The 18815-nt window shown below is 39.1% G+C and overlaps 1 protein-coding gene across 3 annotated transcripts; it reads right to left on the bottom strand.

Annotated features, from left to right (window-relative positions):
- Positions 1–5510: 5510 nt before the first annotated feature.
- On the bottom strand, positions 5511–12025 carry LOC103698577 (protein argonaute MEL1-like). Of its 3 annotated transcripts, none has more exons than XM_039118805.1 (22): positions 11489–12025; positions 11143–11348; positions 10741–10899; positions 10512–10645; positions 10309–10418; positions 9966–10072; positions 9701–9839; positions 9483–9599; positions 9229–9342; positions 9068–9139; positions 8614–8733; positions 8353–8524; positions 8137–8258; positions 7923–8054; positions 7552–7694; positions 7413–7475; positions 7270–7333; positions 6604–6739; positions 6458–6531; positions 6253–6347; positions 6106–6137; positions 5511–5976 (listed from the first exon to the last, which is right to left on the bottom strand). In XM_039118805.1, the coding sequence occupies exons 1-22, from the start codon at positions 11957–11959 to the stop codon at positions 5858–5860; spliced, it is 2901 nt and encodes a 966-aa protein (XP_038974733.1). In that variant the 5' UTR covers positions 11960–12025; the 3' UTR covers positions 5511–5857. The 3 variants fall into 3 exon arrangements, 2 of the variants coding, with proteins under 2 accessions (XP_038974733.1, XP_008778834.3); XM_008780612.4 differs by having other exon boundaries at positions 5511–6013; positions 11489–12024; XR_005508239.1 differs by lacking the exons at positions 5511–5976; positions 6106–6137; positions 6253–6347; positions 7270–7333.
- Positions 12026–18815: the final 6790 nt, after the last annotated feature.

The following is an 18815-nucleotide window of genomic DNA, read 5'->3' as shown; positions in this document are numbered from 1 at the left end:
GGAGTTGCAAGGGGGGGCGGCGGCGTTAGAGGCGATCGATTGCCGGAGGAGACCGAGCGCCGGAGCTGAGAACCGGCCGGCTGTGGAGGAAGCTTTAAAGCTCTTCCTCCCTTCTACGAAAATCTCCACAAATCGAGTGAAGAAGACCTCTCCCTCACGGATTTCCTCCTCCGATTTTCCGCCGGAAAGGCCGCCGGAGTATCCCCATCAGACCGAGGTAAGCATGGTTCCTTCCTTTGTGTTTTATTTCCTGGATTTGGGACGGCGTGGGTGAAGTTTTGGCCGGTGAATCGTCGGAGAAGAGTCCGAAACAGGGTACCCCCTCTCTCTTCCAGATTTGGCCGGGATTCATGGCGGGTGGGGTTGGTTGGGTTTGTGTGAGGGTCGGAGAGGGTTTCTAGGCTTTGTATGTGATGGAGGATGGTGGATCCGAGGTCTCCTTCCTCGTGATCCCGTCCTCCCCTTCTCTTCCTCTCGTCGGTTGGCCGCCGGCCGGCGATGACGGTGAGGTAGTTGCTGGCGGGTGGGGGGAGCCGAGCCACCATCAGGGGGTCTTCGGCTGATGATGGAGGAGGGGGGGACCCTTTGCCGGTTCTTGGGAGGAAGAAGAAGAAGACTTCTCTCTTTCCCTCGGCCGGCCACCATCGCCGGTGACTGCAACAGTGGCGGCCGGCGATGGTTCGGCTAGTGGTGGCCGAGATGCTGTCGGGTGGAAGGAGAGGGCACAGCCACCATGGTTGCTGCCCTTGGACCAAAGAAAATGAAGGAGGGGAGGTGTACTCCCAACCATGAAGAGAGAGGGATCTTCCCTTCTTTTGGTCCTTTCACCGGGACCGGCCATCGTCGCCGGCGTGGCTGCGGCCACGGCTGGCGACGACATAGACCGGTGGTACAAGGGTGGGAGTCGGGCCACCCCGACTGCCCTAGATTTGGAGGAATTGAGATGTTTGGGGACCTGGTGATGGACCCCATAGAAGATGTGAATCATGGTTTAGAATATTTAAATATTAAATAATTTAGTTTGTGATTTATAATTGATGTTATAGGGGAAGAGTCAGCGGTGCCAAGAGATTTTGATCAGGGGACTCAGCACCCTAGCACGTAGGTTGTGATTCGGATCTGTGTTTAAGTCAATCTATAATTTTCTGTAAGAATCCCGGCATCTAAGCACCTCTATGCATATATTTGATTTATCATTGAATTTATTTTATAATTATGTTGTTATTGTTTTATGAGCTGATATGATACCTATGAGGCATGCATTTTGTTTATTATGAAAATATTGAAATAAATTCATTTGGGAAGAAATAACATATTTCTTGAGAATTTATGAAAATATGTGATGGGATGGAAATGTGGTTAAACATGTAAACTAGACATGTAAATTGGGTTGGACTAACCTTATCATGAGATAGCCTCTACGAGCTTATGCGTAGGATAGCTGCCACGAGCTGATGCGTGGGATAGCCTCCACGGGCTTACGCGTGGGATAGCCTCTACGAACTTATGCGTAGGATAGCCTCCACGGGCTTACGCGTGGGATAGCTGCCATGAGCTTATGCATGGGATTTGTGCAGTCTTGAACTGGGACATGATCTTGGTTAGTCCAAAGCCAGAAGTGATAAATTCTAAAACTTGGGAATCAGAGTAATACATGAATGGATCACATAATGTGAAAAAAGATTTATGTATATGAAATGGTTATATATACTTGTTGTTTGTTGAGCTTTTGAAATGATGAAATGACATTTATTTGTTACTTTGATGATTTTATCATTATTACTGTGTGTGGCTGTTGGGATTCTTACTGGGCTGGAAAAGCTCATACTACTCTTCTTTTTTTTCAGAGGCACTGGATTTGTAGAGTCCATCGGGTGGAATGAGAAATGAGATCGATATGGAGTCTGACTGCTAGATAGTTAGAAGTTAATTTATCTTTTGCTTATGGATATTTGAATTTATGTAATCATTTAGTACATTTTAGTTGGTTTGGTTTAAATACATTGATTATGGATTTATTGGAATTTTTGTTTATCTTAGGCCTTGCATGATCTTTAGGGCACTGCTCTAGGGCTCATGCGGCCGGTCACGTACCGGATCCGGGTGATGGGTTCGGGGCGTGACATTAACAAAAAAACTCCCAACCCATGCCAATTCGTTTATAAGATAGGTTGGTTTCTGATTGATACATTTCTGCCCCAAATTTGAAAGTGGCCACTCTGAGCCTGTTTACTTTGGATAGGCTGGTGCAGGTTGGCAGGTTCAAGTCAGGTTTTGGCACCCTTACCCTTTTATTTTCCTACACAACTTGCAAATATAGAATTCTTATAAGAGGAGGATAAAATAAATCATCCTTCAAATTGAATGAATAACCCAAATATTTGGGGATTGTATGCTCTAAAGACGGGAAGGTTTTCCATCTCAACATTTCATCTTGAATGTTCACTATATATGAAACTCTATCTTGAGCATAATTTGTTTGACCAGCCAATCACTCCTTATACTTTCATCCTATATATTGCATATCTTAAAAATATTGGTTATACACTAATCTTACAGACAATATGCATAGCTTGATAATTGTTGCATATCTTTATAGAGAATTGTGCCATATGACTTGCTAGAATTGCATAACTCCTATCTTGATTTCATAGCTAGACTTGTTTCTCTAACCATGCAACAACTATAGAAAAGTACAGAAAATTTATACAAATATGCACAACTATTAGTGTTTAATTGCTTAAATTTCATACAAGGATACACAATAAATACTGTTAAGACAACAGTAAAATATGTGGAACTTGCGCACTCTTATTATTTTGAATTTGTAATTTCATAATAGTACAATCTATTGATTCAACTTACTCTACCATTTTTTCCCTTAAAAATATACAATGAATACCAAGAAAAAAAAATCAAAGAAAAAATAAAGACACACACCAGCTTTGTAAGTCAAGATGAGACTTAAATGTGTGAAAAAGACTGACCTTGAGAAAGAGGAGCAAAGATAGAGGAGCCTACAGATTAATTTTGACCAATGTTAGGTCAGAAAGCCTTTTTGAGTACTTTAAAAGTTCCAATGATTTCATACTTATGATTAGAGTGAGAAGGGATACAAAAAGGAGTTTTCTTTTAATAGTAAAACAATGACTAGCCATCTCATAAACAGGAGATTGTTAGTGGGTATTTTATGTTAAATATAGAATGGAAAAGGAGATTGTTAGTGGGCATAAAAAAGAATTGTCGGTGGGTGTCTCAAGATAGAGGTACAAAACATTGATTGGTGCGAGCATAATTTTGCATTTGTAAATTTTATTAGATTTGAATATACAAAATTTAGTTGATGGAAGACTTACGGACCTCGTTAAACATACAGACGAAAGAGGCAAATAAATTAGAAGATGTCTAGTTTTATGATTTTTCATAAGAAATAGAAGGGCATGATGATTTTGGGGCTCAAAAACTAAGAATTCAAAATTAATGATTTTTCCTATATTTTTCTTAGTCTGGATGGGGCCATTGCATTTCCTCTACAACTTATAGATTTTAACAAATAAGAGTTTCACATTTAAATATAAGGAGTGCAGTTGAAAATAGCATTCCCAATTAATGTCTCACAAACATTTATATTACATTCTGCATTTGCACTATTTTTTGCATAATTTTTTATCGCCCATATAGATTAACCTTCATTCACGAATTTTGCTGCTATGCAATTTGAAACATATTATTCTATTTTTCCTTTTTTTTTTTTTTGAGAAATAAGTTGGGTGGAATCTAGCCAAAATGATGTTCTGCACTTTTATAAAGATTTAGCTGATGAAAAAATATTAAAGTGCAGATCACGTTGTTGTGCTTAATGATAATACATGGTATAGTCCTAACAGGTATTGAGCCAAAAATTATGCTCTATAGGAGCAAGAATATAAGTATTTATGTGAGAAAGAGTTAAAAATAGAAATAAATAAAAAAATATCAATTAGATTTGCAAATCAAGATGATGCCTTTTGCAAATTAGAGGACGTGCTTGGCACTTAGAAAAAATACGGCTAGCAGCAAGATTTTTGAGGCTAAAAAAAACATGGAGATTTCATTAAAAAACTAGATTATAAAAGTATAGCAAATATATTTATTCATATATGTAGATATGTCAAATCATGATTCCGAAAGATAAAGTTTCTTAAAAAGCCCAAGAACAATACACTGTAGGAGAAAAAAATAATTCTTGAATCATAGTTCGTGAACATTTCATAACTTGATTGCAAATTCGTGAACAACAGAATAATTCTTGATTTGTTCAACTACTTGGCATAATTTAATGAAGAAAAAATCAATAATTCAGAAAATACTATCCTCATGCATGAATATAAACCATTTAGATATTATCAAATTAGGATTTGATAGAGGGAATATATCCATGTTTCGACTGCCAGCCCCTAACTTATTAACCACCCTCTTCTTTAATCTTAAGCAAAAGAGAAATGCTGCCAATTCTCTTGTCATGTGGCAAAGAAGACCGCTGTAACTCATAGGATTTGTTACCAAACATGGGGTTTGTTGATTATGGAGTTGTCAAATTGATAATTGTGGGTTTGTCGAATTTTTACATACATATTTTAAGTGAAACAAGCTTTTGTTGGGAGAAGAAAAAGAGAACAAACATCTTGCAAAACCTCTGCTCCAATATCTCACCGATTTACCATGGAGTACACTTTGGGTGCTAATGTTTGGGATATTCCACCATGTGGCCATATCTCATCAAAGGTTCACATTTATTTGTTGCTAGGGCCGCAAATGGATAAGCTCGGCTTGTGACCCAATGCAGTCTCAAATCGATTAGATCCAACCTGATCTTTGAAGATGTGGGTAGGATTGGGTTCAAAAATTGGACCCAATCTAACTTCCACATCAAGTTTGGGTGTTTCTTTTTTTTTTAACTCGACTCAACCTGACTCGGACCATATATTATCTAGGTTGAACCCAATCCAAAAATCAAAATTATATAAACCACCTTCTTCTTTGCATTGAATATTTTTGCCAATTCATTGAATAAACTCTCATTTAAACTAATTCCTTTTTTTAAATCCCAAAAACTATATCTCCCATCTATTTTCATTTAATTACATTTTGATGCTCATACTACATTATTTATTTTGGTACAATCTTATATCTTGATCCTCAAGCACATTAATATATATATATATATATATATATATATATATATATATATATATATATATATATATATATATATATATATATATATATATTAATAATTAATCTTGCATGCACTATATAAAGTGAAATTTCCAACAACTTAGCTCTTATATATCAGCGGAATCCTTTCCTACTTTTGACAAATTTGTATTTCAGCCTAGAAAAACCAGGATGATGGTCCATCTCGGTATCACCCACCTACCAGGATGGCTGAGACCTCCATTCTTAAAACCTAGCATAATCAGAATTCAATAACAAGCAAACAGAAACTTCTACAATGAAGTGCTCCCTTAAAGAGGAATTGCACAGACCATGCCCGCGAATTCCCTTTTTGATGAGGATTCAGAGAAATTCTCTCTTAGTCACACATCAATCATAACGTAAAAGTAAAACTAAAATATGTTAATCGAAATATGCGTATGGGGATAGCAAAAGATATTCTAGGTTCAACTACTCTTCAAAAGTTGTTGCAACATCGCTAGTGCCGGAACCAAAGATTAACAAAGCAACAAGTTAGATGACCTAGACAACTTCTAATGCTAATCTCTCAAAATTTGTCTAAGAATGTCTCCAGAGAAGAATGAGAATTATTCACATGCTGAAATCTGCCACGTCTTTCAGCAGAAGAACATAACATCCTTCACATTTTCCTTGATGCTAGGAAGGGGTCGCACATCAACCCTCCTTTCCCGGGTATTTCTCGCCCCTGCAGATGTTGATCCGCCATCTTGCACATCAGCTTGAGTGTACAATCTTGCCCTGAAAGCAGCTAGATGTGCATAGTATGCAGGAGGAACTGGCGTACAATAGACACAAAATCGTAAGAGACAAATTCTGCATAAGATGTGGGCTACTAACATGTTCCTAAAGAACATGTAAGAAACTTACCCACTGAAACGGACCGAGTGCATCGAGCATACCTGCAATATATAAGCAATATAACTTAGCCATGAGAAGTTAAATATGAAACTGCTAATTAACGTTTCATAAAGCTATTATATTTTTTTCAATAATTACACCAAGAAGTTAACTCACGTGTAACATAGGTTGTAAGTCAGCTGCTGCAATGCATCAGCTGTAAAGCCATTATCATCCCATAGTACATGATAGTGAGTCGGCCTACTTGTTCCCTAAACAGAATTCAAAAGAACATAAAAGAAGCTAAATATTATCTCAAAGAAACTTCAAATATTATTGTATAGATGCAGATGCAATAAAATATCCAATTCAATATAATTACCTGAATACCCGCATGACTACAGAGGTAAAAATCAAACTCTGTTGGGTGACAAATTTTTTTATCCACCACTGTCCCTGAGCACAATAAATTTGAAGTTACAAATGTGTGTAAATAAACATACATCAATCTTAGTCATCGTAGCCTACCAGGTGCGATATTCCCACTTCTGTCTGTTGTATTGGAGTTAGCACGCACATCTGGAAACAAGCGTGTGTGATGCCTTTTCTGTACTACCACGAATGTTATCCAAGGAACATACTTTTTGTCCAACGAAAAACAAGCCTAGCATGGAAAGAAGAATTTGAGAAACATAATTAGTTTAATATGACTGCAATAGATTCTTAATTCTATGCATATATACCTGCATGGCTGCAAAACCTCTCCCTTGGCAGCTGATTTATTCAAACAAAAAACATAATATCACGAATATCCCTAGATGTCTTGCTAATCTGACACTTATTTCATTATATCACAACATGCAGGCTGTACAGGTTCTTGAATTAATATCTCATGATCAACCGTGCAACATCCTCCATCCAATTCGAAAATATCTAGCACCTATCTAGTTTGCCTCTCTACTGTCTCCAAGTCTCCCCTTCCCTTCTACAATAAACCCCAATGGTGAATGTGTCACAGCCTCTCTGTAACCTGTCCCCCATTACCGCTGCCCGGTTCAATCCCAGTTGCTTCCATAAATTCGCTGCATTACAAGTGGGACATGCAAAGAGGGTGCATGACTACATATGTTCCCTAGTTCTAGGAAACTTATGTATCAGTCACAAAACCACAAAGCCATGGGCAATGAACTTTACCTTTCGAATTGCAATTAATTCATGAAGCAGGACATGGTTGAACTGTCCTTCACTCACACCATCCCTATGTATGAAAGAAATTAAGATGCTTCGTTGATAGATTATACTAACAAAGAAGATTTCATTAGTATACTAGCAAGAACCTGTAGAATATGATAGATTGTGGCCACTGGCCTGTTGTACGATGAAAAGCAACCAGAAGTTCCCTGGGAAACAAGAAAAGAACATCAAAATTTAAGATTGCAGGTCTTATAGCTTTTGCCAGCATTAGTTTTCACTTGCCTAATCATTCCTCCATGCACTACACCCTTTTGATGGTCCATCTCTTCTTTATGCAAGTCTTGGATTATTTCTTGCCGATGCGGCTGTGCAGAGATTAGACATCTGTACTTGGACACCTCAGGCCAATCCATTGAAGCAACAACCTACACATTGTTAATTAACTGCATTCATTACATTTTCAAAATACCAGAACCAACTGACATGATGATATTTGGAAAAGAAAGACAATACATATACAAAATTTATGCAGCTAAATAGTATTCCATACTGTTTCAACAAATCATAACTATTGTAGGCATGCAAGGAAGGCATTATTAGCAGGTACCTACTGAGATGAAAGGTAAAGAATAATAATCAATAATGAGACAAACCGCAGCAATCGAAGAAGATGAATCCTCTCCAGGAGGGGGATGTGACACATCAGCACCAAAGATAATGGTAGGAACATTTCGAACAAGTCGAATATTAATGGAATCTTCAAGCACAGTATTTCGTCCTCCAACCTATTCAGTTAAAGAGAAAGTACGTTGAAATTACAGTAGTGCTTACCAGCAAAACAGAATGAAGACAAAGATAATCACATACCTTAACGTTAATCTTCAAAGCCAGATTACCAAGATATTGTGGCTTTCGCTTCAAAATATTTTTCTGTAAGCAGCATTGTGATACTATCCCTAGCTCTGTTTCACATATTCTTTTGATCCTTCCTGCAATGATACAAAGTAGTTTAAGAGTTCTATTTGTACAAATTTGGATCGGAACTAGCTTCAGAACTTCATAGTTGTCCTAGTTTGTGCATACCATAAATCTTATTATCATCAGGTAAAATTACTATTAGCAACTGAAGTTGTTTTCCTGTAATGCCTTGACGAGTTAGTGTTGCATCAGAATATTTTCGTACATCTCGCAGAGCATCAACAAGAGTCTCTGAGGGAGCTGCTCGAATATCAATTATTGGGTCGCGATTGCATACCTTCAAAGTTAATAGCAAAATTAGCTAAATTCTGATATAGTGCAATTAATATTAATAAATGAATATGAAAAAGAAAAAAAGACAAATACCATCCCACAGGTGGAACACATCTCAATCAAACTGCGACAAAACTGGGACGCTGCATCGAGATGGCTTGAAGAAAAGTCTATGCACGTCCAATAGTCGATCCTTGCTGCAGTAACCATTTTCTATGCATATCAAAGCAGGATGCGTTACATCACTATGTGGAATTTGGATAAACAAGGCTCTATTTTTAAGAGAAAGATATATGGTTGCTCGTATATAAATCATTACTGAGCCAGGATGGAGTTCCATCAGGTACAAGCAATTTACTCATAAATGCTATGCGAATTTATAGAATTAATATAACTCCTAACTAAATTGAGATCACAAACTTGCCTATAGAAAGTGAAGCTAATAGAGTGCTCACGCAGCAAAACATGTTTAACAAAGACATTTTCTTCAAGATAAATAAAGAAAAGAATAGTCAAAGTTTAAGAATAAGGAGATAATCTCTATCACCTTATTAATCATGTTCCACTGACCCATCACCGGCCTAACAGTTTTGTCCACGCCAGAATCATGATATTTGAGCTGCAATTCAAAATAGCAACTTAGATATCGGTGACGATGTGCTTAAACATAACATACATAGTTTCCGCCTTTGAGGCAACTGTATTTACCACTGGAGTTGGCAGAATACGGGCTTCAACTGGGGCAAGATCTTGGGCAATACTGATCCCAAAGTCTCCTTCTACACGATCCTCATCACTGATTTTGTTGTTGCATTTCACCATCTGCAATAGTAAGATATGGACTTCAGATATTCTTAACAAGAAATCTGGATTACCAAAAGAAATCTGAAATAACAAGAAATAGCTAATAACAGATTGTTAAGGAGCTTATCAAAATGGGCGAACAAAAGAAGGTTTTTCACCTCTAGGATTCTATCCCGCCTTTGAGGAGGGCGGTGACACATTGACCTTCCTATCGCAGTTGCTTGCTCATCCTTTAATTTTTTTGAATATCTCTGTCCTTGCACTATTTTGCAGACCTACGGTCACAGTACTTAAATTATCAGCATATAAGATTTATTGAGTCCAATTATATGTTCAGCAATGACTGCAAAGGAAGCGCTAAAGAAAACAAGATAACCTCCATGGGTAGATATATTGGCTTGTTATCACTGCCAGCTTGAAGACATGGCCACGAAACAAGCCTCAGTTTATAATTGTACTTTTCTCTGAAGTAATCGAGGACAGGCTTCTTTGTTTCCTGATCATTAAGAGGAAACCTGAACAAGCATAATATAACATAATTGATTATCTTTATATCAGCAGCAATCATTCCTAATAACACCATATATATTGGCTATAAAAGTGCTTAAAACCAGAGCACAATAGAGATGAAAAGGAAATACTTGAGCTCTTTCAGTGGCAAGGAGGTTATCCCTCTAATCCTGAACTGCTGGCGTGAATCTTGTCTATGTGTAACCTCAATCTTCAACCCCTTAAGGGCCTTATTTAGCTGCAATTATGGGTGCACAAAGGGAGAAAGCATGAGAACAACTAGTGGTACAAAAGCTAAAGTCGGAAAACAGATTCCCATTAGTCAATTACATAGCATGAGTCAACTTTTCAGCATGCGAAGATTAAAAATACATCGGCGATCAAAAATAAAAGATAAAAAGCAACATCAGACAGAAAAACATTGACGCAGAGAAGGAAATTTTAGTTGAGGAAATAGTAAAGGGAAACTCATACTTTTTCAATGTTAGAATAAGAAAGGGGGCTCCTGGTATCCTGGATTTCAAGATATTCCAATGCGAAGCGTACAACTTCCATATCCATGTAAAATGATGTTGCAGCAATATCTGTAGATGATAATAAGCTACTTCAACAAAATGCGCAACACCAAGAGAACACACAAAATAGATTACATCGCAGGAATCTTTAAGAGCCAATACCAATATTCAAAGATAATCCCATCTGAGTGGGGCGAAGACTCTGGTAATACCCCCTCCAGCATTCCAAGCCACCACCAATTGGACTACGGTTCCCAAATTCTGGAGAGAAGAAAGACCTTGCCACAGTAACATAACTGTGGGAAAAGAAATCAGACAACTCGGAAAGACTTATCACATTGATTAAAGTAGAGTATGAAATATAAGTTGCTCCTTGGAATTGGTGGCTCACTTCTCAGATGGATACACCCTGAGCACCACATCGAGAGCTTGGATGACTTCTTGCGGTCCCCTTCCATCATCCCCAAAACGTCCTCGCAAAAACTCTCGCAGATGGTGCAGGTCTGGCCGTCCAGCAAACTTGATCAAAACATTAAACTGCCTCTCCCTCCTGCAGCATAAATCAATATACCAAACAATGCACAACAGTCGTTTTTCAAAAACAAACATGGAGGAACTAAAGCTTTGAGATGTGCAAACTGGTGGACATTGGGCAAAAGCTTTAAAATCGATATATAAGATCGAAACAAGATCATAACAGAGATGGGGAAACCAAATCCTTATAAGTAAGCTTATAAGGAGACAAATCGATGAAAACAAGATCAAAACAGGGAAAGATTTTCACGAGGCAAACCTGATGTTGCCATGTTCGTCCCGGTCAGTCAATTTGATGTCAAAATCCTCCATGGAGAAAGGCAAAGGTCCTGCCGTGTACATGCTCTTCCTCCCATCGTAAGCCGGCTTTCGGCCCCCGGGAAAAGATTCTCCATAAAATGTCACAAGCTCAGAGATCACAGCTCTGTTGACTTCCTTCTTTGCAACCTCAGGACTTATGTCAACCTGATAACAATCAAAGGAAAATAAAAGTGGATTTCGAAAGAAAACGGAGTAAGGATGCGATCCAAACAATCACAAATCCAATGTCCAAACCAAGAAACAGGGGATTGAGACGATGATGAAAAAAAAAAAAGACTGCTCACATGATAATGGTGGAAATCGATGTCGGCTACGTTGACAAGAAAGTGGTTGGCGTGGACGATGGAAGACCTTCCAATGGAACCGAAGCCCGGTCTCTGCGGATGCCGCAAACTCTTGCTCGACTCCGGAGCGGTGGCAGGAGCGGTCTCCTCTTCTTGGATGCTTACAAGTTCTTGAAAGCGCTTCTCCAGCATCGACACCGGAACGGGATTCAGAGGAGAAGCAGGGATAGGCGTCGTGTCCTCCACCGCCGGCGACTGTGAAGAGCTGGGGACATTCGATGGCCTTGGTTCTTGCCATCGGCCGCCGCCTCTTCCCCTTCCGCCTCTGCTGCCGCCGCGGTCGCCGCCTCGGCCCCTTCCGCCGCCGCGGTCGCCGCCTCGGCCCCTTCCGCCGCCGCGGTCGCCGCCTCGGCCCCTTCCGCCGCCGCGTGGGTAGTTGCCTCCGGCGTAACCTCCTCCGTATCCGGACATAGTGGTCGTGGTTAAGAAGTAGAAAAAGGGAGACGAAGAAAGAAAGTGGGACTCTTGGGAGAGTTTGGACGGCGTAGAGGACTATATAGGGGATGGAGGTGAAGAGAGGGAAGAGGAGAGTGACGCGGGAGGGGTTCTTAAAATGGAAAGTTTTACTTTCCAATTAGCGCAGTATTTTGGGGAGACTCGAACCGTTACTAGCAAACTTCGGTGTAGTAATTATTATTATATTGCAGCGGTCCCACAGCGTAATTGCTTTTGAGAGGTTTCATATTGGCCGGCTCCTTCACCCTGTGGCTAGTTACTTAATTGAAATTTATTTTTTTTTTAAAAAAAAATCTCTTTTTTCCCTCTATGCTTCACTTGACTTTATTTATTTTTAAAAAATAGAGTATGTCACTATGCCATAATCTCGGGCCTAAACTATATTCACTTTTAGCTAAGCTTCGAGCTGAGCCTACTGAAAATTTGATATTCTTTTTGCCAAATCTAGTCCATAATCAGCTTTAAACATAAATGCCTCATTATGATACTCTGTAGGTCTAGTCTCATTGGGCCAGCCTCTTGGCCCGACCCAGCTTTCGAATGCGGCCCGAAGGCCCATCCAAATCAGAATTAGGGGCAGAGCCCTAGTTAAGCATGGCAGAAGAGGACGAGTCCTCCTCCTTCTCGGGCTTTGCCGGAAACTAGAAACCCTAGTTGTTGGGATGCCGTGCATGCTGCAAAAAATCAGATCCGCAGCGGAAGAAGCATGTATGGCTCCGTTCATCACATGAACATATTTTAAAACTGTTTGTAGATAGATTAGGATAAATTGCATTAGATAAGGACGACCAGATCTTCACCTTGTGCGGATAGATGATCACCACAAACTAATGATCGTGGTAATGTAGGAAGGCTCGCTTAAAGCCGCACATGCGTCCGGCCTCTATGGGTGTGGGATCCCCTCCCACAGTAGGTTAGTCGGGTACAGTACCGAGCAGAGTTTCTATTAGCAGCTTGTGCCGCGGTTCACAAGTTACTATTAAAAACCTGTCAATTACTATATCCAACCAACCAATAAAATCAATACATCCTAAACCTGTCAGTTTAATTTATTTAACTCACTTTAATCATAACTAAAGCAACCCAAGCTTTCATTTATAACTTAAAGTCTACTATACATAGCTCAAAATATAACAAACTTTACATCTGTCTCAAGTTAGTTTACATTCACACCCCAACTATATGCATAATACAAAGGTTTTTCCTTTCACTCAGAGGGGCATGGCCAACCTTCTATGACAAACTTCTAGGATGATGCTGATGCGGTACTTTTATAATGTTATGACTCTGCCGATCTGCAAGAATTTACAGAAAAAGAGAGGGATGAGACCTAAGTCCCAGTGAGTGGACAATCTGTTAATCATGAGGAGATATGAGGTTTCAGCTATGATACTTACATACATCAAATGTAACGTGTTTATGCCACATATGAAACATTTGCATTTGATCTTAAAGCACTTAGTTTCAACCACATAAGAAATCTGCTATTTGCCAATAGTACTACAACTAGCAGGAAATAAAGCTGTTGCTTTAAAATAAAGCATTAATAAAATCGCCTTGCTCAAGTCCTTTTTTTTTTCTTCTGGACCGTAGAGTCCACTTTCCTTCCTTGAAGAATTTGATATATAGAACATTCACATAGGTTCTGAAATCATTATGCTTAAAAATAATACATTTGTTGCTCAGTCATATGTATACATAGCTTAAATATTGAAAATCATGGCTCCCGCGAGCCCTACTGCCGGCCACTCGCATGAGGCACCATTCTCATGAGTAGCTCGACAGTCCTATGCATGGTGCTACTACTACGCCCTCCCGGCGTCCCAATTCTGCCCCACTGGCACATATCATACTACGCCCTCCCGGCGTCCCATTTCTGCCCTACTGGGCACATATCATAGCTACGCCCTCCCGGCGTCCCATCTCTGCCCTACTGGGCACATATCATAGCTACGCCCTCCCGGCGTCCCATCTCTGCCCTATTGGGCACATATCATAAACTCTGATGTGATGTATCCAAGGTAAAAGTGCAAATATTAGTTACTGTAACAAGGTTGGAGTCGACTCTAGAGTATAGGGGTCAACTCCAGAATAGCTTGGTGTCAAACTAAAATGACTCTCTTGGCCGTGATAAGGGGTTTTAAGTGGTTCAATCACTTTGGGTTAATCCATTCCCAAACAAGTTCATAAACTTATGAATCAACAAACATGAATTTAAAGAATTTTCAAGCATAGCATATATTTTCCAAATCAGATCATTTATCCACTGATAGAAAGCAATTTAATCATGAGAATTAATACTTCTTATTTTCATTCTTTAGCATATTCATTCTGAATTTGGAGACATCATTCATTTCTCTGGAATTACAAAATAAACTACCATGGTTAAGAAGAAAACCACTCACCTTGTGATGGCTAACGCACCACCCTAGTGCTTGATACTCCCGGCACACTTCCGGGACTCTCTTCTCCTCCTAAATAATTAAAAGAGTCAATCAAAATTATAACCTATATGATGCAACATGATTATGCATGTTCCAAAAAGAAATCCAACACCCTCATCTTAACTTTCTGATTTTTTTTTTTTTTACCTTGCTTGTCTTATTTTAGGATAAATAAAACCTCTCAATTCTCAAAGGTTTCCAAGCTTTTATCTCCCTCTTTGATACCCTGGGTTAGGACTAGAAAACCTTCTATATCATCTATAAATTTTCAGCTGCCAAACAACTACTTAACACCAAAAATAAATCAGAATTCAATTCCCCTGTTTTCAGCTTGTTTGTTCTGTTTTCGAGCCAATTAAACCTCTTAACTCCTGGAGGTTCTTAACAATCAATTCCACCTATTAGGCTCTGTGTTAGGACTGGGAAATCCCTAACACAACCTACAAACTTTCAGCTTTAAATAACAATTTAATCACCTAAAACACAAAGAAATCCCATCGCTTCTTTCTGCAGAATTTCAGACTGCTTTCAACAACTTCGGAAGCATAGTTCAATTCCTTTTTCATACCTAAAAATTCATCTAGAATAACTAAAATCTTCTTTTATCACCCTCCTACGTGGGACTACAATTAAAATCACTAAAAGTTTGGAAAATTCACCTGAAATTTGCTAGGAAGCCTGGGTGCACCAAAAATTTCTGTATTTCTGTTCTGCAGCCCAACAGCAAGTTGCTCTTCCTCTTTACTTTAAACCTTCTTCCACAATTTATTTGGATTCCCCAAGTAGCTCTCTCTCTTCCCTAGCTTCCTCTCTCCCTCCCTGGAGCTTTTCCTGGCCTGATTTGGGCTGGCACCTACAACCAACCACTGAACTCCTAACGGTTGAACAGCAGCAGCACAAGTTGCTGCCTGCTGAAACATGCTAGACACCCCCCCTTTTGACACGTTAGCTTCCCAGACACCTAACGTGTCAAAAGAGTGGTTCCCAGGGGTTTTAAAAACTAGGTTTTAGGCCACGTCATGCTTCCTACTTTTTATAGAAATTTTGGACAAATCTAGGTCTGCAGTTTTCTGTAATGACAGGCTTCCGAGGGACTCACCTAACTTGCTTTGTTCCAGGCTGTAGGCTAATCCATTTGAGCTGAAATTTCAACAGTAAATCCCCTACTCAATGTATATTATGTGTTTAAAATTTTACTTAGATTCATGGACTATATCCAGAGTTATTGCACTCTCAATCTGTGGAACCGTAAAATTTTCTGTAACAGCTGAAATCCCGACATTTTTGAAATGATTTTGAATCAAACTTCCTGGAAAGTTTCCATCCAATTTACATCATAAAATTTTGATATTCCCTCACCTTTCATGTGCATTCAGATGCTCATAATAAACTAGGTTAAAATCATGAAGATGCTTCATAACTGGTAAAAATTACTTAAGCTACCCTAACCCTGGTTCAGGGTGTTACATTTTCTTCCCCACAAAAAAAAAAATTTCGTCCTCGAAATTTAGTTACCTGAAATCTGGAATAGATATGGATATTTTCTTCTCATTTGATCTTCTCTTTCCCAAGTAGCCTCTTCTGCATTTTGATTCTGCCAAAGCACTTTAACTAGGGGTATAACTCTATTGCGCAACTGTTTCACTTCCCTACTCAGAATCTGCACTGGCTTCTCTGGATAAGATAAATCTCTTTTTAATTCAACTGGTTCAGTCCGCAAAATATGAGAGGGATCTGAAATATATTTCCTCAACATGGAAATGTGAAACACATTATGTATCTGGGAGAGTTCTGGTGGTAGTATCAAGCGATACGCTACTGGACCAATGCATTCTATTATTTCATATGGCCCGATATACCTTGGGTTTAATTTTCCTTTCTTTCCAAACCTCAGTATACCCTTCCAAGGGGAAACTTTGAGAAAAACTTTATCTCCTACACTGAAATGTACATCTTTACGTTTTGGATCTGCATAACTTTTCTGTCTATCTTGGGCTACCTTCAATCTTTCTTTAATCAATTTTATCTGATCTGAGGTGATCTGTACTATTTCTGGGCCCAACAATTTCCTTTCTCCCTCTTCATCCCAACATACTGGAGTTCTGCACTTTCTACCATAAAGGGCCTCATAAGGTGCCATGCCTATACTGGAATGATAACTGTTATTGTATGCAAACTCCATTAATGGTAGGTATTCATCCCAACTACCCGAAAATTCTATCACACAAGCCCGTAGCATATCTTCTAAAGTTTGAATAGTTCTTTCAGACTGTCCATCAGACTGCGGATGAAATGCAGTACTAAAATTCAACCTGGTGCCCAAGGCTCTTTGTAAACTTGGCCAAAATCGTGAAGTAAATCTAGGATCTCTATCTGACACAATTGAAATAGGAACCCCATGTCTACAAATGATTTCATCCACATACAGCTTTGCTAATCTATCCAGTGCAAATGTTATCTTGATAGGCAGGAAATGAGCTGATTTAGTTAATCTATCAACTATCACCCAAATTGCATCATTACCTTTACTTGTTTTTGGAAAACCCAAAACAAAATCCATTGTAATATGTTCCCACTTCCATTCTGGGATAGGTAGTGGCTGCAATTTTCCAGCTGGACTTTGATGTTCTGCTTTAATCTGTTGGCATACTAGGCATTTAGATACATATTCAGCTATTTCTCTTTTCATACCATTCCACCAATAACTTTGCTTAATGGTTCGATACATCTTAGTACTTCCTGGATGCATAGCATAAGCCGAGCTATGAGCTTCCTCCATTATTTGCTTTCTAAGATTACCGATCCCTGGAACACAAACACGGTTCCCATACATCAAAATACCATTTTCTTTGATTATAAAATCTGTTCGAGATCCATTCCGAACAGCATCAAAATTTTTTACCAATTGTGAATCCTGAGTCTGAGCTGTATGTATTTCATTCACCAATGTAGGTCTAACCTGAAAACTAGCCAATAAGGTTTTAGAATCTCCCACTGATAACTCAGCACCCAACATCCTCAATTCTGTCAATAATGGCAAATACACAATCTTAATATGAGATAAGGTGGCTGTAGACTTCCGGCTTAATGCATCTGCCACTACATTAGCCTTTCCAGGATGATACTCAATTGTGCAATCATAGTCTTTAATAAGCTCTACCCACCTTCGCTGTCTCAAATTTAGCTCTTTTTGGGTTAGCACATACTTTAAACTTTTGTGATCTGTGAATATCTGACATTTTTCCCCATACAAATAGTGTCTCCACACTTTGAGAGCAAATACCACTGCAGCAAGTTCCAAATCATGTGTAGGGTAATTCAATTCATGGGGTCTAAGTTGTCGAGAAATATATGCAATTACCTTTCCTTGTTGCATCAACACACACCCCAACCCTTTGCGGGAAGCATCACTGTAAACCACATAACCTCCTTCACCAGAAGGCACGGTAAGCACAGGAGCAGTGGTCAGCCTACTCTTTAATTCATCCATGCTTTTCTGACATTCAGCAGTCCATTCAAATTTTATATTCTTCCTAAGCAGTTTGGTCATTGGGGAGGCAATGATTGAAAAGTTCTTAATAAATCTTCGGTAGTAACCGGCTAAACCCAGAAAACTTCTTACCTCTGTCTGACTAGTGGGTGATTCCCAGTTCACAATGGCATCCACTTTCTGTGGATCCACCAATACACCCTCTGCTGAAATCACATGACCAAGGAACCCCACTTTATCCAGCCAAAACTCACTTTTACTCAACTTAGCATACAATTGTTTCTCTCGAAGCACCTGCAACACAGTCCTCAAGTGTTCTCTATGTTCTACTTCATTTTGGGAGTATACTAATATATCATCAATAAACACAATCACAAATTTATCCAAGTACTGCTGAAATACTTGATTCATCAAACTCATAAAAGCTGCTGGAGCATTTGTTAGACCAAACGGCATCACTAGAAACTCATAGTGACCATATCGGGTCCTAAAAGCTGTCTTTGATACATCCTCATTTTTAATCTTAAGCTGATGATATCCTGATCTGAGATCTATCTTTGAAAATACTCTAGCTCCTTGGAGCTGATCAAACAAATCATCTATACGAGGCAATGGATAATTATTTCGGATGGTTACCTTATTAATCTGTCTATAATCAATACACAACCTCATAGTACCATCTTTCTTTTTAACAAACAATACCGGGGCTCCCCAAGGTGAAATACTTGGTTTAATAAAACCTTTATCAAGCAATTCTTGCAACTGAGTCTTAAGCTCCCTTAATTCAACTGGAGCCATTCTATAAGGTGCCCTGGATATAGGTCTGGTATCTGGAATCAGATCAATACCAAACTCTACTGCCCTATCTGGTGGCAAC

Source organism: Phoenix dactylifera, unplaced genomic scaffold (genome assembly GCF_009389715.1).
Source record: "Phoenix dactylifera cultivar Barhee BC4 unplaced genomic scaffold, palm_55x_up_171113_PBpolish2nd_filt_p 000415F, whole genome shotgun sequence".
In the NCBI taxonomy this organism is placed as follows: domain Eukaryota; kingdom Viridiplantae; phylum Streptophyta; class Magnoliopsida; order Arecales; family Arecaceae; genus Phoenix; species Phoenix dactylifera.
This window is presented reverse-complemented; position numbering and strand designations above follow the sequence as displayed.

Coding starts and splice junctions, on each gene's coding strand:
- LOC103698577 (XM_008780612.4), bottom strand. CDS start 11,959: ATGTCCGGATACGGAGGAGGTTACGCCGGAGGCAACTACCCACGCGGC. Junction 6,740..7,269: donor AATTAATTGCAATTCGAAAG/GTAAAGTTCATT, acceptor TTTCCATGCTAG/GCTTGTTTTTCGTTGGACAA. Junction 6,014..6,105: donor CACTCGGTCCGTTTCAGTGG/GTAAGTTTCTTA, acceptor ATTGTACGCCAG/TTCCTCCTGCATACTATGCA.